This window comes from Piliocolobus tephrosceles, chromosome 9, assembly GCF_002776525.5.
Source record: "Piliocolobus tephrosceles isolate RC106 chromosome 9, ASM277652v3, whole genome shotgun sequence".
Lineage (NCBI taxonomy): Eukaryota > Metazoa > Chordata > Mammalia > Primates > Cercopithecidae > Piliocolobus > Piliocolobus tephrosceles.
In genome coordinates this window covers 97,139,047-97,163,816 of record NC_045442.1, presented here as the reverse complement: position 1 = coordinate 97,163,816, position 24,770 = coordinate 97,139,047, and the positions used below count along the sequence as shown (strand labels likewise).

Genomic DNA, 24,770 nt, shown 5'->3' with positions numbered 1-24,770 from the left:
TTGGTTCAGAAACTGTGATTTGTCAAGTTTCTTAAATTTATTGTGCCCCATACCTCTCCTAATGCCCTGTTTGGGCTTTCTGTTGCAAGGTAACATCTTGAACAGGATTTCTAACTTTAAGTGGTAACTATATCACAAATCGCATTTGATTATTATGGCCAATGGTATTAGAGTAAGGACTGACAAAGAGTGAGGAATTTTCAGATTTGTAAAACACAAGATGAATCAAAATACGCATATACGCTTGTCAGGGTAAAACTATTTAGAATCCCTAGTTTCTGGTACAAATTGTAAAAAATTATCTTAAGAAAATATCCAAATCACAAAAACATCAACTTAGCCTACCTTTAAATAGTAATGCATTTGTCACCCCCAGCCCAAAGTGGTAAAAGGGATTACACATCACAAAACACAGAACTGGGAGAGAAGTTACTGCCCCGGGGAAGCATCTGGAGTATTAAGAGTTCATTACATATCTAGCAGAAGGAAGAGGAAACAATGTCAACTATAATGCAAACCGAAGAAGACTAATAAAGCTGTAGCTAACAAAATCAGGGCAACAGACTAGGAAGAAAATGAATGACTCTTCAACTCATATATACAGCATTTCAAAAGGTCACTAGCTGAATTTAGGGAATTTTTTTGGTTTGAGTTTTAGTTTTAGTTTTTCGCCTTCCTCTGAAGCATCAGGGATTGGAGGCAGGACGCAGGTTACAGGAACTGGTGGACCAATGGTCTGATTCAGTATGGCAAGTCCTATGTTCCTATAATAAAGGGGAAATTACAGCATATCACTTTGTGTGCACACATTATCTAGGGACACATGCACACTCTCTCTCTCTAAAGGGGACTGAAATTTCATCAATAAAAAAATAATTTAACAAAGATAAAGTTTTATACCAAAGCCAAGAAAGTACGGAAAAACCAACAGCAGTGAAGAGAGTGGTAAGTAATAAGCAAAGATTTAAAAGTGAGAAACTATGTACAAAGCCTTTCACCTACAGGTGTTCAACCCAACAGGTGTGGCACTCTTCCCTGATGTTCACTTATGCCAAGCAGGTAAAAAGAAAAATGTTGACAAAGTAAAACCAGAAAGCTGCTTGTCTAAGTTCCACAAGTAACAAGACAAGAAATTACATATTCAGCAATTTTTCTAAATTAGAAAGCTAGAGAGATTAGAGGAAGAAAAACAGACAATTCTACTAGACATGTTTATGTATGTTTTTGATGATGCCCAGTAGAAAGTTCTTTGAAGGCAGAGATTGCTTCTTACTCATCTTTGTACCTACAGCAAAAGTATATACACAATGTCTTGCCAATAGCAGACTTTCCATAAACACCCACTGATGAATAAATTACTGTTTCAATGAGGCTCCATAATGGAAACTTGAATTATACCAAATCTGCATTAAATGTACTCGAAATAAGAGTTAAATTTAGGGTTTTACTTTAAATGAAAGCCTTGTAAAATATACCAGTAATAAAAGTGTTTTATGTCAGGTGTTACTTTAATCAAAATGACTTCTTGTGTTTTAAATTTGAAAACTCTCACAAGCTAATCCCAAGATGAGCAACTCAGTAAATCCAACCGCTCCTGTGGCAAAGCAAGTCTTTATTAACTGGATCTGTTAGTAGAAAGCTGAACTGCTGCAAAGCAAGTGCTAATAACCTCATTACCCACTGGGGGCCATGCAGATAGGATGGTACTGAATCCAAACAAAGGATGCAGAAGACTAGTTTCGGGATTTTAAAACTAAGGCTTCGGAAAAGTAAAATACAATTAAAATACAGTAACATTCTATTAAACACAAATCAAATACATGTGAATATTTTACATATGTGTGCATATATCTATATATACATATTTTTTTCTCCCCCTCCAGGCAGTACCATTGTGAATGATATGTAACTTTTGAATCCTTCTTGCCATAAGCCATTACATTTTTATTTCTTTTTAAACATAGCTTCACTTATTATTTCAAGTAAGTAAAGAATATCTTGATCACTGGAAAACATTTCCATATGATCCCTTTCTTTTCGGTTCTTTCCTCATGTTACAGGATCTAAAAGTCACTTAAATCAATGGGTTGATTTACCTCTTCACATGAACACCTCCTGAATGATTTTAATAAACCTGTTCGTCTTTGTCTTGAAAACATTACATTTTTATTTACCTTAATATTTACACTAATAACCTCTCAGTAAACCAATGAAAGCATCAAAATAAGATGTGATAAACAGAGTTTTACCTGACTCACCCATTATCCTACTGAGGGCAGCATTTCTGCTAGGCGATTCATCAAGCCCCTCAATCCCACTGTAGAGGGAATGGGAAATTCTTCGTTCTCTATCATCCAACGCTGTTTCAACGGGCAGCTCAGGTCCAGGGGGGCTCCCAGGTGACTTTAACTACAGAGTAAGGGGGGTGGGGGCAAAGAAAAATCAGTACCTGGAGGCCCATGAGCAGCATGGGGGAATTGTAACAACTTGCCCAAGGCCTCTATCCAACAGGGTACCAAATGAACTAGAACTTCTCACCCTGTACCAAAATAATTTGTGATGACAGCTCTGCCTAATGAGCACCTTTCTGTGCCACTTTATACCATGCCTCCCATGAAGTTCTGTCAGATTTCAACCACTGGGGGGAAAATATGTATATTTAAGGCTTTTTAAAAATCAGAGCTTGCTGTTTATTTTTCGAACTTGACTGTTAGTGTCTGTTTAAGTCAATTTAAGTTACAGTGTAATTCAGAATTCTTTACTAGATATTACTCTATAAAAGGCGTGCTTTATCAGAATGGAAGCTGCAATTTAGCTACAGATCTTATACTTACAGTATGTAAACACATCTAACAATTAACACACATTTTTCCATGTGTGCTGGTGGAATTATTACCTACTCTACAAGACCTACAGACTCTATTTATCAGCTCAGGTGTCTTGAACAACACACTCATTTTAAATTCCTCCTGCTAGAAATTAAGAATAATCATGGACATATCTTACTGTAATGTTTAAGACAGCAGCTGCAATAATCACTTTAGTAGTGTGCAGAACAATATGAAAATCAGGACCAAATATTCTAATAAAGCACACAAAGAGGATTTCAAAAACATATACAATCTAATAAATAAGCAATGAATATATGTCAATTTCAATGACAATAAATTAAAATGGTATGGGGCATTTCTTTAAACAGCTGTGTCTGATAAGTCATATTTTACATAAAAATAATATGAGTAAGAAATTCACGTTAGTAAGGCCTTCAAAAAAATCTGTTTTAAGGAAGAACAAAGTACATTTAACTACAATCCTCACGACGCAGGCTGTGAAGTTCGCCACAAGGATGGTATGATGCTTTGGTGTTAGTCAGTCAGGGAGGGCCAATGTCGGGGAGTGGGCAGGAGGGCGGCACCACACAGCACAGCAAGAGAGAAAGCGCTCATCTCACACATGAAATCACAACTGTCGCACTTCCTTCAGCTGAACAAATTATTATTTCTGTTAGAAGCTATCATCTGTTTAATATAAATGAGATATTTAATGAAGTTCCGAATTGTAGACTTATCTCTCCCAGTTTGATAAGCACTGGGGAGATTTAATGCATTGAAGGGTCAACACAATTACAACTGGAGGCACGTCAAACTGCAGGAGAATAATAAACTTGCAGCTCTAGTGAATTAGACTCAATAAGGTTTAAATTGTGAAATGAGGATTTGTTTTATTAGTTTTTTTTTTTTAATTGTAGATTACAACTGACAGCTTTACTGAAAAGTAAATTAAATATTCAAGGTCTCTGATGTAAAGAAATAAAAGAACAGTTTCTAAAATAATGTAATGCCTAAATTCCACAAGACTCTGGAGAAGATTTAAAAAAAAAAAAAAAAAAGCTAATAAAACGAATACCCTATACCATTAAAAACAAGTATGGCTTTTCAATGAACACACACACTAAAAAGTATACCTACATAAAGACTTGCTACATAAGACTCTAAAACAATTTATCAAAAGACAGACAACATATCTTGAAGCTTGCCTGAAAAATGTATTTAATTGAACTGCAATTAAATGCTGCAATGTTCTACATGATAAAACCTTTATAAAACTTCTTGAGAAATCCGTAAATATCCCAAAAGGCTATTTTAAAATTTTATAAAGCCAAATAAAATTTCCGTTAAAAAGTAGTACATGCATGTTTTCTAAAGAAAAACAGTAAGACGTCTATTCAGAAAAAAATCAAGCACTTGAACAGTTTCATGGGAAAGATTCTCCACCTCCCCTACCTCTCTACCCATGTTTAATTTGCATCTCAAAAGACAGATTTAAATGAAGACATCAATAGTTGACTACATAAATATTTAACAGAAGATACAATGGCTTTTAATTTCTTTTAAAAAACTGATTGGGGTTACAGTTTTGTTTTAAATCTTTTGGTGATTTTTTGCTGTTGCAAGAACACCAGCTTAGGAAATGTTGGAGGGGGCACCAGTGGCACTGAGGAAGAGAGGCAACCCCTGGTCCTGGGAGAATGGCTGGCCTCTGCTCCCCTGGCTACTCTCACGCCCTTGCAGGTTCCTTATATTGAAACCTCACTAAAATTAAGCTTCAGTTGGGCGCAGTGGCTCACGCCTGTAATCCCAGCACTTTGGGAGGCCGAGACAGGTGGATCATGAGGTCAGGAGTTCAAGATCAGACTGACCTACATGGTGAAACACCGTCTCTACTAAAAATACAAAAATTAGCCGGGTGTGGTGGTGGGCACCCGTAATCCCAGCTACTTGGGAGGCTGAGGCAGAGAACTGCTTGAACCCAGGAGGCAGAGGTTGCAGTGAGCCGAGATCACGCCACTGCACTCCAGCCTGGGCAACAGAGACAGACTCCATCTCAGGGGGGAAAAAAATTAAGCTTCATTAGAAGAAACCAAAGTAAGCACAACTGCAATTTTCATTTTGTTGTCTATTTGTGATTTAACATGCAAAAATTGTCTTGACTCCAACTAAATACAGTAACCTGTAGCAGTGGCTATTTGGCCCCTCAGTTCCATCCCAAGGAAACTTGTTCTTTCTACCTATTAAAGAACAAAAATAGCTTTAGGTTGCAGCAAGATAACCCACACTCGTAGGAGTGTAAAGTGATATTGTTTTTTGCTACAGTAACGTGGAAATATATTACCACAGGTCAAAAAAAATCTTATTTTTAACTCTTTGAACAGGCCTTTATTTCATGTTGTGGTCACTATCCCAAAGGAAATAATAAGCTAAGTGAATAATGAAAATTCATGTGAATTTATCTGCGGGGCTTAATAAAATCTCCGTTTGTTGTAAGTATGCATCAGCAAGTCAAATAGTGTCCTTCACCTAAAGAAAACGTATCCCACCATCTCCACTAGAAACACTGAAAAGTTCGTATCGAAATGGCCTTAACCCCCTTCAGCAAACCTAAAACTGGATTCTCACTGGTGATTGGCAAGATTATATTATTCAATATTTCAGGGTTCTTTTAGCATGTTGTATTTGATCCCCAATGCCTAGCGCAGAGCAGGCACTGGCAGAAAAGATTAATAAATTCATTCCTAAAAGTGAGTGACTCATATTTTCCTTAAAACACACTACATTATGTGGAAATAGGCTGTTAAAACTGAGGACACAGCATGATGTTGAAATTAAAAGACATTTAACCTAGATTACAAATATACATTCTGGAAAATACTAGCTTCCAGAGGACAGGTGAACATAAAGCAACTAACGAAAAGACAGATTTTAGTTTTCGAGGAGAGTGAAGGAAGATTTAGGGTACAGTTTCACATTCTCTTTTCAAGCAGGACCACATTTATTTTCCTTCACATCCCCATGAGGGCAATGGCAAGAATCAGAAAAGTGAGGTGAGCTCCTCAAGTCAGCACATGGCAGAACCAGAATTTCACTGATTACATCAGATTGTAAAAAGCCCATGCTTTTATTGTACACTACTTCCCAACGCAACTGGGATATAAAGCGCCTGAACAACACAATCCCAGTCAATTAGATCCACTCACTTGTGTAAGAGAAACAGACATTTTGCTTCCAAATTACTTTGCCACCTATGTTGGCCTTGCAGCCATTAAAGCAAATCATTTGACCTCTTTGCATTTATTTCTTAATACAGAAAATGAAGAGATCCATAAATGATACCTTTGGCCCCTTTCCTATTCTAACACACCTTTCCCATTCTAAGAGGATTAAGCCTAGAGAAAGAATTCATTTTAAAGAAGTCCTTGACGACTAAATCCCCTAATATGAGGTCTAAGACAGAAAACTCACCTGGCGATATTCTCTACTGGCACTAAGTAAAAGCTTTATATGAAATCACTTCTAACATGGATATAATAAAATACCTAGAAGCTATGTTAAATTACAGTAATTTCTACAAATATTAATTTCCTTAAAATATTTAAAAATCAGCATAATTCTCATATAGAGGCTATTTTCAACACTCAAGGAATGATGCCTGGTATTTACTTCCATTCCCCTCCAGCCTTGTTTAAAAGTCTTCAACAAATGTGTCCTTTGGAGTAAGTGAAAACAATTTTTCTCTTCTTGCTTTGTATATTCCAAAACTGAAACAATGGAAAAGAATGCCAGGACTCAGTTTTTCTCTAAAAAAGTGAAACCATCCTTTAAGGGATTTAAACAATGGGAAGCCATCTCTTTTTCTTTGAAGAAAGGAAAAAGAAAACAAACAATGATTTCTTATACAATGTTTTTAAGTGTAGCTAGGTGAGACCATTAGATCTATGGAAAGAAGGAAAGCAAAGGAAATAAGAATTACTGCCCCCAAATTCATCTTGTCTGCCTTATCTGAGGGTGACTTTGGAATTTCAGTTTCTAACACTAACAAGACCTCTTTTTCTTTAAAAAAACAAAAAACAAAAAAGAAAAAAATGCCAGATGGTGGCGGGTACCTACAGCCCCAGCTGCTTGGGAGGCTGAGGCAGGAGAATGGTGTGAACCCAGGAGGCAGAGCTTGTGGTGAGCCAAGATGGCGCCACTGCACTCTAGCCTGGGTGACAGAGCGAGATTCCGTCTCAAAAAAAAAAATTTTTAAAAAGCCAGGGTTGCTCTTCATCATTCAGCCTGTGCTGATGGGTCAGGCCTGGGTTGGATACCAGCAATGGAAACATAGGAAAGTGGTAGATGGATCAAGTCCTGGCAGTCTCAGAATCCACAATTCCAGCAAAAGAAAATCAAAGAGGAAACCACGATAGTGTGACAGCTGCTGGGTGGAGGGGAGTACATGGAGCAATGAAAATACTTTGGAAGAGAAAATGGAAAATGAAAGACTGTGTAAGTCTTTGCTAGGATGAGGGGCAGATGGACGCAAGTGGAAGACCTAGAGGTGCGAAAGAGCATCCCATATCTGAGAAATTACCAGAAACACTGAGTAGCTGGAGCAGAGGTGCTGCAGGGGCTGTAGGGCACCGATGACAATCAGGCATGTCCCAGTGGGCCCCACGATGGAGACTGGTTGATCCTGGAGACGTGGAAAGCTCCCGAAGGGGTTTCAGCAGGGACTGACATGATCAATGTGTTTTGTAGAAAAATTTGCCTGACTACAGTGCAGAGAATGGAATGAGGGAGAAAGCCTGATTGCAGAGAAACCCCTCAGGGAGCTGCAGCAGTGAGCCTGGTGAGAGGATGAGGTCGGAACTCAGGCAGTGGCAGAGGGGAGAGAGGGGAGCAGCCGAGGGAAGAGAGATTTTAGGCCAGGCGCAGTGGCTCACAGACGTAATTTCAGCATTTTGGGAAGCTGAGGCCAAAGGATTACTTGAGCCCAGGAGTTGAAAATCATCCTGGGCAACATAGTGAGATCCCGTCTTTAAAGAAACAATTAGTTGAGTGTGGTGGTGCATGCCTGTGGTCCCAGCTACTAGGGAGACAGGTGGCTGCATTGCTGGAGCATGGGAAGTTGAGGCTACAGTGAGCTGAGACTGCACCACTGCACTCTAGCCTAGGCGACAGAGCGAGACAGTGAGACTCTGTCTCCAAAAAAGAATAGAGGGAAATTCTAGAGGTAGAGGCAACAGGCAACAGGCATAATGACAGCATTGAGAGGGTCATTTGGATGACCCCAGATCTCTGCCTTCTACAACAGAAAGAATGTGGTCCCTTGTGAATTAGGTGCCCATAAGATATAGCAGGAAATATTTCCCTAGGCAGGTGGACAGAGGGATCTGATGCCAGAGTGGAGTTGTGAGCTGGAAAGAGGATGATGGTATTCATCCTAACAAGTGGTTTCAGAGGACCAGGGAGTGGAGATCAGCTAGGTAGTATGAGCAGAGTTAAAAACAAAGAGACCTGGAAGGGTGCAGTGACTCACGCCTTTAATCCCAGCACTTTGGGAGGCTGAGGTGGGCAGATCACGAGGTCGGGAGTTTGAGACCAGCCTGACCAACATGGTGAAACCCCATCTCTACTAAAAACACAAAAAATTAGCTGGGTATGGTGCACGTCTGTAATCCCAGCTACTCAGGAGGCTGAAGCTGGAGAATCACTTGAACCCGGGAGGCAGAGGTTGTAGTGAGCCGAGATCACGCCACTGTACTCCAGCCTGGGCGACAGAGCGAGACTCCATCTCAAAAAAAAAAAAAAAAACCACAACCAACAAAACAGACAACAGACCCCGAGGAACTTTGAGAGACAGGAACAATGAAAGAACAGGCAGAAAAGAGGAAACTTTAGAGAAGACCCAGAGTATGGTAGCAGAAAACTAGAGACATAGATAGGAGACACTTTGAGAATGAGATAGTGCCTGCAGATTCCTGAAAGGCCAAGCAAAACAGGCTAAGAAATAGCTCCCAGAGAATGTCTCCAATGTGTCTTGTCAGGACTAATGTTAGGGAAATACAGAGCTTTAACATAATAACTAGTGAAGGGAGCTGACAAATAAATTCAAAGAAAACATATTGGACCAGGTGAGGTGGCTCATGCCTGAAATCTCGGCACTTTGGCAGCCTGAGGCCAGGAGCTGGAGAACAGCCTGGACAACATAGCAAGACCCTGTCTCTACAAAAATGAAAAATAAAGAAGACATATTAATACACAGCACTTCCATGTATAAGATAAAGAAAAATGTGACAAAGAACAAAAGATTTTCTTTTACACATTCTTACCTTCCCTAACTTGAAATTAAATATGCAAACCTTGGACTTAAAGATGAGATAGCAAAATACAGTTTTCTGATTGGCAAAGACTGGACTATACGGCTGATTAAAAGACCTAGAAAGAAAACTCAGCACATTATTCTGGCTTGAGATTTGTTCAGGACAGCATGATGTCCTATGCTTATATCAATATTTACTGTAAAATAATTTACACATACCCTCCCAGTGTGCAAAGGAGAAGGTTTTCCAAAGGTAATACATAAGTACAACAGCAGAAAAATCCTGTCTTATGCCTTATGGGAAGCTGAATTGAGATCTTCTGTCTTCATGTAATTCTTTAGTTAAACCCTATCAGTACAAAAGGCTTCTTGCTAGTATTACAAAGATAGCACAGTACTCATAAGATTTTTTTTATATAATTACTTTATAAGCTTATGCTGTCCTAAGAAATAGTAATAACCAGCAATGTATGAAAATGATACCAAAAGGGATATTGAATATTAAAGTCTATTACTGTCTATTGCAGCTGTTTCCTTACTTAAATCATATTCATTCACACAAATCAATATGGAGAAGTGAGTAAGACACAGAGATATTTCAGGGGGATTCCAATTTCATGTCTCTTACAGGACAAGAGGGAATAAAATCAGTGCTTTTATCAAAACATTTTCAGGCTGGTCAGGTTTACTTTGTCACTGTTTGGGGGGAACAACAGGGATAATCTGAATCAGATAAAAGTAGGACACTGATCTTCAGTCCATTTCTGCATTTTAAGTCCTCCTACAGCATTCAATGTTTTCTGTGAAGGAAAACATTGAGAAGGTGTTAAAAATTTCAGTTGCTCTCTAAAAGACAAAGGTGATATGTCGTCCAGTAGAATGCATGCCATCTGTCTTACTCACTGCTATGTCCCTAGGATCTAACACATTTTCGGATATACGTAAGATGCTCAGTAAGTCTCTACGGAATGAAAACTGTCCTGTGGAATGGGAAAGTATTCAGGCGGCCAAAAGAAAAAGGTGTAATAGAGAATGATATGTTTTGTAAACTGAAGTTGAGACGTTTTCACATAGTGCTTTGTGGGACTTAAGTTAAAGGATCAGCTACTGATTTTGCAATGAGTAAAAACTATTATTCCATTAGTCCAGGAGGGAGGGAAGAGAGGAAAATATCAGTCCAGTATCCTACTGTGAGGGATTAGCTTTTATATTTATTTTACACAAATGAATGTTTTCATGTCCCACTCTTCTCCATTCTGAGATTTTTTAGTTAAGGTTACGTTGTTCTCTTGATATGGAAATTAATTTGTTGATTACTGTTAACTCATTCTACATTTGGCAAATACAAATAACAAAATAATTCAGTGGTCAGTGATCTTTCAGAACACGTCACCTCTATATTGACTACCAGCTGAGCTCAAGAGTGTATTTTCTTTGTAAAATATGCTTGTATCATAGGTTCAGATGAGTGGTCACTGCAACCTGAAAAGTTTGCTTTATATGTTTATTAAACAGAAGTTTAAAAATTAAGAAAATCACTTAAAAAATTTAGGCATCATTTTCAGTTTGTATTATTTGCTAATCATTTTATCTTAGTTGATCTTAAAATGTGGGAATCTGAACACTGATTTAAGAAAAACTTCACATTTTCAACAGCTCATTTTGCACACGGGCTAGTCTGACCTATTTTCTACAGATGGCACATAATTTATAATGGATCCATGAAATTTAGCTTTTTTCAAGCTCCAATATTATCAAGTCTACATATAATTTATTTTTAACTTTCAAATGTCCTATTATACAACAAATATGTTTTTCCATATTTGGGAAAATAGATGATCCTATCCTTCAAGAGAGGATGCTCTGTGTTCTCCTCCTAATTCCAAACTGCAACATACATTTAGAACAAGCAGAGTATAATGCAATACAGATCACTGAAAAAAGAGGCATTCAAAGAGAAGAGACTCAATCCCATAGAGAAAGAGAAAATGGGGACTGAAGAAAGAGAGGGAGGTATACGCTACTGATAATCTCACAAGAGAACACCATCATCTAAGAAAGCCAGACTATGGGCCATGTGCTATGGCGCATGCCTGTAATCCCAGGACTTTGCAGACTGAGGCAGGAGGATCACTTGAGCCCAGAAGATGGAGGCTGCATTCAGCTGTGACCACAACACTGAACTGCAGCGTGGTCAACACAGTGAGATCCTGTCTTTTAAAAAAAAAAAAGAAAGGATGGGAGAAAGAAAGACTGTTTCCTACTAGGGACTTTGTAAGAGGCATCCCATTTTAGATAAACAAATGAATAAGCAACTGTTTCTCTGTATGATTCACCTCCCAGGTATAACTCTGCCAACTAAAAGAGAAACTGTTGGCTCTGAGAAGGAAGATGTGACCCTGATTTCAAGAAAAAATTCAGCTAAAGGGGCTTCTGAGATTCCAGTGTTTCCTGCTGAGTTGGCAATAGGAGTATTAATATCCGCTTAGGAATATGTTGATCACAAGAATTAAGAACACAAATCACAATCCACCTACAAAATAATAAAACCACAACAAGCAAAGATAATTTATGGTCTTTTGAGGTAAGGTCCTGGAACCTAACACCCTTTGTCCAAAATTAGGACAGAAATGTAGTTTTATTACAATCTCAGATGCTAGTACTTTTTTGCAATTTTTACCTCACTGCACTTGCTTATTCTCCTTGCAACAATAAGCTGGATCATTCCTCGTTTATTGCCTTCAGTAGACATAGACCTTCTTAGGGTTTCCATGGCATCTTGGTTTGTCTTGCCCAACAGGGATTCTCCATTTACTGCTATCAGTTGATCATTCACCCGAAGCCTTCCATCCTGGGAAGAAAACAGGTAAAAATAAGTGCTATTAAATAGACTGCTATAAAAGAAGTAGCCTTTCCTTTAGTTAATAAATAAAATAAAAAACAAAGCAAAAAAAAAAAAAAGGGGAGAGCTTTAATCCTAATGGATTATGCCCAGTTGAACACTGGCATAATAACGTCTAAGCAGCCATTGTAGCCTGTGTCTATTTCAATCATTTATACATTTGTAAATCAAGTCATTATCATAATCTGTTTACCAAAATAGCATACTAATTCAAAGGACACAAAGTGATTACTTTCTTGCTTCCAGAAACACCCATAGAGGTTATTTAGAAACCAACACATGTAAAAGCTAAAGGCTATTAGACAGTTGCAGAGAACTGTCCCCTTAACAAATGGCCAGGAAATTTTCTCTAGGCTGAGAAATAGAGTAAGTGACCCACAAACAAGGGAGGGGAGGGGAAAGATTAATGTCTACTACACGCCCATTCTGTGTCAGGACCTATGCCAAGTCTTTGCATAAATTAACTTCATTTAACTAGCATGTCTACGGGTTATATGTTCTGTGAGAGAAAAAATGAAGAGTTGAAGTTATGGACTCCATCCCCACATGACACATCACTGAGACATCTCCTAGTTGTTTGATTGTGAATGTGGGTACCATGAAGAAATGAGAAAACTTTTGTTAACTGCATATGTTTTCAAAATAGGAACAGGGTTGAAATTAAAAGTTTCAATAGGAATATGTTTTTAAAATAGGAACAACGTTGAAATTAAAAGGCATACGCATGGTAAAAGTGACACTCACTTTAGATGCTGCTCCTCCATTAATAATGGACTTGACAAAGATTCCCAAATCTGCGTGGTTCTCTTTTGACCGGTTACCTTTGACACTGACACCAAGGCCAGCAGATCCCGAATCATTAAGTGGGACTTCAAACGTCAGAAATTCTCTGGTGCCATCAGGTGTGAGAACAATATCCTCATCTTCTGCTTTCTAATAGGGAACAAAATTGCACAGCACATTATATTCCAATGTTTCTTTCTCAAAGTTATTTTTAAAGACTGCTAATTATCAGTTCCTTAAGAGGCAAAATATTTCCACCAAGTTTCCACAGCAAGATCCATGAAAACAGTACATCTGCACCCACTCCAGAAGATTTCTGGAACCAGCTGTTAATATTTGTATGTAGCAATTATTCAATATTGAAACAAACCTAAATCAGATTTGAGAAAGTCAGGGGGAAAATGTAGTGGAAGGACTAAAGACTAGTAGAGTTCTAGAGTTCAGGATTTTTTTGGTCTCATTATATACTCTAAACGACAAGAAAAACAGTAACAACAGGAGTAAAAATAAATAAATATAATTCATTTTTCTCCCTTTTTATAAGGAAATTCTGAAGTTATCAATACATTTAATGTTCACTAATGGTGTTTATTCACAAAAAAATACCAAATCCTGATCATACAAAATCAGCAGAAAACGGTATCTGGGTTCAGACAGCCCCTAAGTAATTGCAACATCAACATCTGTGAGATCAAGTAGAGATATACAACATCACAGAAAACTTTTCCACAACATTGTAGTGTACATAATAGAGCTGGTAAATATTATTCAGGTAATCTTGTTTAATTAATTAGTTATATACCAGATTTAATTTCATAGTCACCAAGTACAGAAGACAAGGAAGACTTTTAAAATCAAAAACATTTAGGATATATGAATTCTTGTTCACCTCCCTTAAAACAGAGGAAGAAATGAAAGCTTAACGTATAACTGAATAAACCGCATTAAGATGACAGTCTATCATTAAGAAAGGCTACACTCCTGAAGAGGAAGCACTCAGCCTTCTGAGGTCCTCCTCCTCAGCAATCCCACTCATGGCCAAGATTTCCACCATCTCTATACTGGTCATGTCCAAATCAGTAAGGCCAGGATGCTTGTTTAAGCATAAATTCTTGCTCCAACCACATAACAGACATATGGCACAGGCTCTTCAAGTAAAAACTGAATGGTACATATAGTTCTAAAACCTATTTCTCCTCCTCTTTTCCCACTTTTGAAATATTTATCTAGCATCTGTTTAATCACTCAAGCTTGACTTATCAAATTATAATTAAAGAATAAGAAATATAATGGTACACAGATATGTAGGAATATATACTTTAAACAGATCGTGCTTTTACAGAATGTTCAATAACACGAAAAAAGTAAGTGACTGCATCCTACCAAATTTTTGAAATGTCCTAATAAGAATAAAAATCAACCCAAGGAATTTGGAATTCAAGGAAATTTGGAATGCAAGGAATTTGGGGGCATAAACATGCAATCTCAGATGTCTCAATTAGATAAAATACATTTTGAGAGTACAGTATTCATCTGTAAGTGAATTTTTTAGATCATCATAAAATAAGCAAAATGCTATTTATAAATCATTAGACCCATAGTAATATGATATGTAAAGTGATGTTTCTAATTTACAAATATGTAAAGTTAACATTTTATGGTAGGACATCTTTGTGCTATCTCAAAGGCTGGCCTCATAGTTTTTAAAAGACAAGTAACACTTCAATTACAATAAACTTGCTAATGGGTTAAAAAAAATTAAAACTTATATAATGAAGAACTCAAAATAAGAACCTGAAAAAATACAGGGTGATAGCCATGTTAACTATGCAAAGTAAGTACATTTTACGATCAAAGTCCAAATAAAGCCTTAAGCCTGCTCATTATAAAAACTAGATTTAAAATATTCCCAGAGAACAATTATAGCTCAAATAAAAACAATATATTGTGAGCAAAAAAAGATCAAATATATCAACACTTTGATACAAAAGTATTTTTATATACATGCTTTGCTCTATAAACATGAATATTCAACACACTTTTTATTTTGGTCCATGTGGCTCAAAACAAGTGTGTTTGTTTTTTGAGGTCTCCCTCTGTCACCCAGGCGGGAATGCAGTGGCCAATCAACACTCTCTACACCTTTGACCTCCCCGGCTGAGGGGTCCTCCCACTGCAGCCTCTACAGTAGCTGGGACTACAGGTGCGTGCCATCAAACAGGGCGAAGTTTTGTGTTTCTTTAGAGATGGGGTTTCACCATGTTGGCCAGGCTAGTTTCAGACTCCTGGGCTCAAGCAATCTGCCCGCTTTGGCCTCCCAAAGTGTTGGGCTTACGTGCCCAGCCCCTTAAAACATTAACAGAGTACTAAATAATGACTATGTGTAAATGAAGTGCACTACCTCAATATAAAATCGGTTACAGAAATATAAAGTATGGTAAATTTTGATGTTTAAAATACAAAACAGCGTCAATATACACCATAGCTCCCCCCTTGCCTTTAAATCTGGAGGTCATTGAAATAAAAAATTACTCTGTCAATCAGTACTGCCTGGAAAAGCTACATTTGAAAAAATGGAAAACAAGAATAGTCTTTCTATGGACACATCTAAGTCTCATCATTCACTATGCTTACTTGCTTCAACTCTGCAAGGTTCTTAATTGTTACTTTCTGATTTGAATCTTCAGTTGCTTTTTTAGTGTTTACTGAGTTTTACATTTCCATAACATTTCACCAAGGCTTACAATTCTCATATTTTTCCTACTTGAAAGATCAGGATAAGGAGCTGGCTACATATGTAATGAAAAATTTTAATCAATTTGGAATATTTTCTGACTGCCGATCTCTGAACCTGTTTTAAAAAAGAGCATATTCTCCAGGGGATAGTTTCATTTATTATAACAACTGCAGAATGAGAATAATCTTTTTCAGCTTTCCTATCAAGTCTTAAGTTATTATTATCATTAAGAACATTGACGTGAAACATTGTATGTTTCATGTGATATTCCATTATTAATCCATTTGGCTTTTGACATAGACAGAAATTAATGCCAGCTTTTAGAACTTAGTTCTCTGGCAGAAAAGTGTTTTCAAAAAATTTTGCTCTTCAAAAATCATTTGAAATGCTGTATTACTGAGAACGTTCATAAAGTCAGATAGTATAGGAATCTCCATATTCTGATGTAAAGCAGAAACTTTCTATCACCTTGTTATTCCACCCAGATTCTGCACCTTATCAACTGTTTCTTGAATTAAGATCTTTCTACAGAAATGTAAAAAATATTTTAACTCGCTCCTCATGTCATCTGTGCACAGTCACGTCACTCAAGAACACCTTTCTCATGCACATACATGTGTGTATACCTCAGTGATTGTTTTCATCAATAAAGCCTGTCAGTTCTTCCTTTGCCCATTTCTCCATTACCATTTGCTGTCTTTAAATACCCAGAACAAAAGTGCACCTTTGCTAAGCAACCTGCTGAATGGGTATTGTGAAAGCTACTTAGTATCCCACCCTCCTGAGAACAGCAGAAAAGATGTACATTTCCATCTGTAGTGAGACAGAGAAAGAGTCACAAGTGGGCACCACCATGGCCCCTTTTTCCTTCTTCCCCAAATAACAGTCCAAAAAACTGAGAATAGAGCTGGCCTACAGGCCCAATTCCACAGTTAATCTGCAGCACAGGTGTTATCTATAAAAAAGGAAATAAGAGTTGATTGTGTTAAGCAGCAGAAAAACAATCACGGGAAGGGTAATTCTGAGCCACAACAAATGAAAATTTGGATGAGAATGTATAAAATATTGTGAAGAGAGGCAAGAGAAACATGGTCTGTGCACAAATGATAGAAGACCATAAAATTATAGGAGTGAGCTCAATAGTCAATTTTCGACTTTGTAACAAAATATGTGACTCAGCAAAAGTTTTATCTCTCCATTATAAATCATTAATTTCTGTCTCTCAAGATCCCTTATCTACAGAATTATCTTTTTTTTTTAGACAGGGTCTTGCTCTGTTGTCCAGGCTGGAGTGCAGCGGCATGATCATAGCTCCCCATAACCTTGAATTCCTGGACTCAAGTGATTCTCCTGCCCTCAGCCTCCCAAGTAGCTGGGATCCCAGGGCACACCACCAAGACTGACTAACTTTTTCTTTTTTTTGTAGAGACAGGGTCTTGCCATGTTGCCCATGCTGGTCTCAAATTCCTGGGCTCAAGCAATCCCCCCCACCTCGGCGTCCCAATGTGCTGGGATTACAGGCAAGAGCCACTATGCCCAGCTGAGTTATTATCTTTAATGCACAAATCCCTAGTAAATTAATAACAAAAAGATAAGCAGTCTGCATCAAACAGGAAAGGGATATAAACAAGCCATTCACTAAAGAAAGATGAGAGAACCAATAAATAAACCTCCAACTACAAGGTTCAATCTTACTTGCAAATCAATCAAAGGTATGAAATTGCTCCATACATTTTCTTTAATGATATCCAACAAATATTGCTATGCCATAGAACATTAAAAAAATAAAAGTAATGATATTTAATACTGTGGAAGGTGTGGTGAAATGGGCATGTTCTTGCACTGCTGGTGAATGTAAAAAATGGTACAATATTTATGGAAACCAACTTGGCAATGCTTATCTAAACCTTCTACAGTTTGCCTTTTTCTCAAGCTAGAAATATTACTTTTGGTAATACGGCCTACAAAAATAGTTGTGATCATGTACAAAGATTTAACTGTGAGGGTATTGTTTTAATTACGATAGCTAAAAATTGACGTGTATGACAGTAAGTTAGGAAAATTAAGATATAGCTACACAATGGGAATGCCATTCAGCTAATAAAGTATCTTATCAAAATATTATGTAAGACAAGAAAGTATTTGTGACTAAGAAATTGAGTTTTACCCTTTGGGCTTTCATAACTTCCAGTACGCCAATCAAAAACCTCCACAACATATTTTTATGAATTAATGTCTGCCTTCAAAGATCACTAGAAGCTTCAGAAGGTAGGAATTTATGTCAGTCTTCACTCGTGCCTGGGGCATGACATTTATTAACAATAATAGGATATGTGGCTGGGACATGATACATATTAAATAGGTAGATGTGGCTGGGACATGATACATATTAAATAGGTAGACAAGAACATCTTTTTATTTATTTATTTTTTCTGAAATGGAGTCTCGCTCTGTTGCCCAGGCTGAAGTGCAGTGGTATGATCTCAACTCACTGCAATCTTGCTTTCCGGGTTTAAGCAACTGTCCTGCCTCAGTCTCCGAAGCAGTTGGCACTAAAGACGTATGTCACTACACCTGGCTAATTTTTGTATTTTTAGTAGAGACAGGGTTTTGCCATGTTGGTTAGGCTAGTCTCAAACTCCTGACCTCAGGTGACCCACCCGTCTTGGCCTCCCAAAGTCTGGGATGACAGACATGAGCCACCACACCAGATCAAGAAAATCATTAAAAAAAATACATTATCTTTGGCTGGGCTCACAGACAGAAATATGTATATAAAAAAAAATACATCAAAATGACGATAAGTCACAGAATTACAAGTGATTTTAATTTTCTTCTACACGTGACTGAATTTTCTACAGTTGATATGCATTATTTTTACAATACAAAAAATTCCATTTCATATCATTTTTTTAATTGTGCTTCCTCAAAAAAAAACACTGCATGGAGGAGGGGAAATTGGTAGAGGGTTATACAGATGGTCCACAACTTACAATGTTTCAACATAATGATTTTTCAACTTTTGATGGTGCCCATGAAACCATTCTATTGCTCACTTTCAGTATAGCATCGCACAAATTAGATAAGATATTCAACACTTCACTGTAAAATAACTTTGTCTTAATTATTTTGCCCAACTGAAGGCTAAGGTAAACATTCTGAGCACATGAGGTAGGCTAGGCTGGGTTACAGCGTCGTAGCATTTTCACCGTAACAATATTTTCAACATACAGTGGGTTTACTAACAAACTTATGGGGAAGTAACCCCATCATAAATTGAGGATCCCCTGTATATAATGGGGAGGGGCTACTGCTGGGGACAAAAATGGGCTATGAATGAGCACCTTAGGACAGTTCTAAAAAACAATCATGCCATGACAGCAGACCATCACAGCGTCACGCACAACAGAACTTTTCACAGACATGAAAGAGAGAATATACTTATTCAACAAACAGAGATTAAATAATATGCAGGTAGGTATCTGAGACAGTATGAGCAACCATTTATATTTTTAAGAGAAGGATTTTTTAAATGGAGAAATTATCATGGTTCTTAAATTTTTCTTAAATTCTTCTTAAATTTAAGAACCATGATAAACCTCTCAATAAAAGAATAACCCTCCAATCAAACTTCAAAATTTCCTTAAGTTCCCCATTTTAATTTATCCCATATGTGAGATGAACATTTCTGTATGTTATTTGTACTGATATTATAAAGTTCATTATTCTTATTAGTAAAGTTCAAAGTCATATGCTGTTTTCTAATTCGAATGGTAGATGCCAAACACATTTTGGAACACTTTTAAACTTTTTGCTTGGTAAAATAATGCTGAGGAAAAAATGTTTTGCACAATTATTAATCTCTAATGTTAACCCCAAAATTCTCACCCAATCAAAGAAACATTAGACAAACTCAAATTGAGGGACATTCTCAAAGTAATCTGCCCCTTCAAAAATCAAAAATTTGCTTGGAGTAATTTGTTCTTGAGAAAATATTAACAAATATAATAGGTTAAAGGAGATTAAAAAGCCGTAAGAACTAAGTGCCATGCATGATCCTGAATTGGAAACAGGACCAAATTCTATTCTTACTTGTAATTTGTTCTCTCATTTATTTATGATATAAAGAACATTAACTGGGGCAACTGATAATACAATCAATTAAATCATTTTCATAACTATAACGCCGTTACATAAGAAAATGTCCTCCTTCTGGCCTGAACAGTGGCTCACGCCTGTAATCCCAGCACTTCAGGAGGCAGAGGCGGGCAGATCGCAAGGTCAGGAGATCAAGACCATCCTGGCCAACACGGTGAAACCTTGTCTCTACTAAAAATACAAAAATTAGCCAGGCATGGTGGTAGGCACCTGTAATCCCAGCTACATGGGAGGCTGAGGTGGGAGAATTGCTTGAACCCAGGAGACGGAGGTTGTAGTAAGCTGAGATCGTACCACTGCACTCCAGGTTGGGCAACAGAATAACACTAAAAAAAAAATAAAATTATATGGGGGAGGGAAAAGGGAAGAATAGGTAGAGGAAGGAAGAAAGGGAAGAGGGAAGAAAATTATGTAGCAAACGTGGTAAAAATATTAACAATTGGGGAATGTGCATAAATAATTCTTTGTAGAGTTCTTTGTACTATTTTTGAAACTTTTCTAAAAGTCTAACAGTTCAGAATAAAAATTACATACAGTAATTAAGCCACAATAGTTTTGCTATATCTAAAAACCATCTTTATCATATTAAGATTTCAACAGCAAAAAGGTAACATAATAAATCATAAAGATATTATCAATTTTATCACTATGTTGCAAAAGGGCTACAGTTAAACAAAAACTAAGATGTATTCCTGAAACAAAAACACACCCAACATTAAAAAATCATTATCTTACTATAATAATAGTAAGCCATCTCAAATGAATTCCGTAAAAACTGCTGCAGGTATTCACTATCCATAATCATTACCATTTCTGTAAGATCATGAAAATATTATTGAATTCCATTTTGGAATAAGGTTCTTTTAAAGTAAGTCTGAATCAACAGTTAAGGCACTAGAAGTACACACATGTTATAAAATTTGGTTGTCACAATAGCAACACTTGCTGCTAAAAAATCAAACTACTGAGGTCAACATATGATTACTGTATGTCAGTATAAATCTTCCACAAAAATCTAGAGTTTTGTACACTTCCATGTATGTTCTCAAGAATATTAAAATTAATTTGCATTATAAGCCTAAAGAAGTATTTGACGATGAGTTTATCTCCAAGAATCTAAACACTTTTGGATTAAGAGATAATGGCTCACAGATTCACTCCTCTTTGAGGTTCCTCTCCACTTTGTCTGACTCAACTGTTTTCTCAACTTACAGTGGATCAATATGGCAGCCTAGACAGGGCGAGGTGGCTCATGTCTATAATCCCAGCACTTTGGGAGGCCAAGGTAGACAGATCACTTGAGGTCAAAAGTTCAAGACCAGCCTGGCCAACATGGTGAAACCCTATCTCTACTTAAAAAAATATATATATATATATTAACCAGGCATGGTCGGGGCACCTATATTCCCAGCTACTTGGGAGGCTGAGGCAGGAGAATTGCTTGAGCCTGGGCGGAAGGGCTGCAGTGAGCCGAGATCGAGCCACTGCACTCCAGCCTGGGCAACAAAGTCAGACTCAGTCTCACACACACACACACACACACACACACACACACAAAATATGGCAGCCTACACTTGATCTATTAATAATATAACTGTTAGTAAAATAAACCTAATAAGGCCCATGTTTAACTCCTAGTTCATTAAATTTCTAAGTTGAGACAATAACCTTTCTGAAGTTAGCCTATCGAGATGGCTTCTGACCTTCAAAAAAGTTCCTAAAGAATCCCCAACGTATCCCTGTGGTTTCTGTAGGGAAAGCCCACTAACATGTTCTAGAATGCATTTTGAATTCTTGAAAGTTAAGCATGTGGCTAGGTGCGGTGGCTCACGCCTGTAGTCTCAGCACTTTGGAAGGCCATGGTGGGCGGATCACTGAAAGTCAGGAGTTCGAGACCAGCCTGACCAACATAGCAAAACTCCGTTCTACTAAAAACACGAACAATTAGCCAGGCTTAGTGGGGCATGCCTGTAATCCCAACTATTCAAAAGGATGAGGCAAAAGAATCACGTGAACCCAGGAGGCGGAGGCTCCAGTGAGCCAAGATCAGTGAATTTTATTAATAAAGCAAGACAAATGCATTCTACAAATACAAACAAACAAAGACAAAGATGACAAAGAACTACAAATGGGAGAGAACATTAGTTCCGGTTAGGGTAAGCCTCATGAGATAGGTAGAGTTCAGCAGGATTAGAAGTTGGCGTCCATATGGACAGGCAAAGAAGGTGAGAGCAGCCCAAGTGAGGAGAAAGTATTTGCAAAATTGGTCACTGGGCTGAGAAAGGACAGACGTGTCCATGCAGCAGTTAATGGAAATCAATGGTACTAAACACGTGTTCTAGGAAAGCCTATGTATCAATCCATGAGCAATATAAACAACAACAAAAAAATCAACAAGATCTCTTCCCACCATCTTGACTAATAAGATGGCATCTAACCCTGGATTTCTTTATTGCTTATTTATTTTAATAAAATTCAATCACAGTTTATCAACCTCCAACATGGAACTCATACTGTATTACCTGAAACTATATATGTAGCTTAGCTTTTTTATATCCCTCTTAACATACCAAGCCATATTAAGGAGATATAAAAACTGCCCTGCAGATTCTGATGTCAGACAACCTGAGTACATTCTGGGCTCTAAGATTTGGAGTGTCCTAAGGTTAATTCTTTGTTCTTCCCCTTTCAATAGGATAATATCACCGACTAAGTCAAGTTTGTCCAACCTGAGACCTGTGGGCCGCATGTAGTCCAGGCTGGCTTTGAGTGTGGCCCAACACAAATTCCTACCTAAACTTTCTTAAAACATTATGAAATTTTTGCGATTTATTTATTTATTTATTTGTTGGCTTATCTGCTACCATTAGTGTTAGTGTATTTTATGTGTGGTCCAAGACAATTCTTCCAATGTGGGCCGGGGAAGCCAAAATATTGGACATGCCTGAACCAAGTCATGAACATTTTAAAGATTAAATAAGATAATCCACATAAAGAGTTTCGCACAATAACTGATGAATAAATGCCAGTCATAGATAGGACTGCAATGTTATAAGCAATGTTAAGCATTAGAGGTAAAAGAAACTGTCTTGTATTTTTTTGTGAGCCTGTATAAATCACGTATAGTTCCTGACAGAAGTAATGTATCTCCCTCAGGAAACAAGAAAGAATCATACTGTATGCACAGGTACGATTCCTGTGGTTTAAAGTGGATACAAGATGGTTTGCTCCAAAATCAACCCTGAGAAAGCCCAAAATGAAAGCGGGCATTGGGCTTGGATTTGTGGTGAGTTCATTACTGCTCCCCTCCTCCCCATTTCTAGGCATTGACAAAATAGGCAAAGATTTCACAGACCTAGAACCTTAAAAAAGTCATTAAGAAACACTAATAAAAACAGCAAAAGCCTATCATGGAGTTTTCCTTGAGCAATACTATGTGACAAGAACTAGCAATATTCAAAAAGCCTAAAACAGATCCTTGGCCATCAAAAGGTAGAAAGGCAGAGACTATACCCCATCAATTTCTTAAATTATCATGTTAATATTAAGCCTTTTACAACTCAAAATGATACTGCATAACTGGAGCATAAAGAGAGGCACAGATGTGAGAGCACGCATAAAAAATTAATAAACAATATTTTAAACTAAACTATGCTTTTAACTTAGTTTGGGAAACTCATATTAGAAAAAAAGTCCAAGTACAACTAGAAGTCAGACACATGTAAAAGTATATACGACTTCCTTTCCTTTTTTTTTTTTTTTGGAGACAGTGTCTCGCTTTGTCACCCAGGCTGGAGTACAGTGGCACAATCTCGGCTCACTGCAAGCTCCGCCTCTCAAATTCACGCCATTCTCCTGCCTCAGCCTCCCAAGTAGCTGGGACCACAGGCGTCCGCCACCATGCCCAGCTAATTTTTGTATTTTTAGTAGACACGGGGTTTCACCTTGTTAGCCAGGATGGTCTCAATCTCCTGACCTCGTGATCCACCCACCTCGGCCTCCCAAAGTGCTGGAATTACAGGTGTGAGCCACTGTGCCCAGCATGATTTCCTTTTTTAAGGTGACTCCCAGTTGCCATGTCATGCTACCATAAAGACACAGCTTGTGAACTGAAATGCACCTTGCATTTCTTAACAGAATACCACATCAAAAGATGCTTCTTTCCCTCTGGTGACTGAGAAGTTCACAGCCGATCATCAGTTTCCTCAACAGGACTGACTACATGTTTTTTGTTGTTTATTTTTAACTTTTTGGTAGAGATGAGGTCTTGCTATGTTGCCCAGGCTGGTCTTAATCTCCTAAGCTCAAGTGATCCTCCCGAAGTGCTAGTATTACAGGTGTGAGCCACTGCACCTGGCACTGACTACATGTTTTGAAAGAACATCCCTATCTTTACTACTTAAAGCATCATTTTCCATCTCAGATTGTCTTAGACATTAACAGATTAGTTTGTGTGCAAAGTCATTGTGTTTTTCAAAATATTCTGATATTTATCCTAAACTATAAAGGAATAGCTCTTCCCCTAAGGATCACATTGTAAATACTTCCTCCTTTTGCATTTATCCTATAACTATATCATGGTACAGATACCAAACGAGTGTGTGTGTGTGTGTGTGTGTGTGTGTGTGTGTGTGTGTAAATGACTGCGGATCTATTTTGTTTTATAGATCTTTTCCATCTATTTTGACATATGGTGCCCATTTACTTTTGTACATAAATGGGCAGTTGTTATAAACACTATGTAAATTATCCTTTTGAAGCTACTAATTTGAAGTACCTTCTTTAATATACATGCACATACCTATACACATCATGTCTGTTTCTGTAACCCTTAATCTGTTTAAATGATCTATTTGTTTACCACTATAACAATGCCATGCTGTTTTAGGTATTGTAGCTTTACATTATACTCTGCCACAATTACTGTCTTTTCAAAGAGTAGTTATAAATTGCTATTGTACTCCATTTATTTAGAATCCATTTGTTCAATTTCCCCTTGTCTAATCTACCCCCAACACATAAATATCAGTGTGATTTTGATTAGATATAATT

The 24,770-nt window shown here is 37.5% G+C and overlaps 1 protein-coding gene across 5 annotated transcripts in view; it reads right to left on the bottom strand.

Annotated features, from left to right (window-relative positions):
* Positions 1-24,770, bottom strand: part of PARD3 (par-3 family cell polarity regulator) — a 720,675-nt gene that overhangs the window by 235,978 nt on the left and 459,927 nt on the right. For 3 of the 5 annotated variants that reach the window (XM_023218154.1, XM_023218156.1, XM_023218153.2), the window contains 3 exons: positions 12,785-12,973; positions 11,819-11,989; positions 2,259-2,409 (listed from right to left, as the gene is read on the bottom strand). In XM_023218154.1, the coding sequence (XP_023073922.1) occupies positions 2,259-2,409; positions 11,819-11,989; positions 12,785-12,973 (511 nt within the window). Of the gene's footprint in view, positions 1-2,249; positions 2,410-11,818; positions 11,990-12,784; positions 12,974-24,770 lie in introns of all 5 variants that reach the window. The other 2 variants (XM_023218152.2, XM_023218155.2) reach the window with 1 other exon arrangement.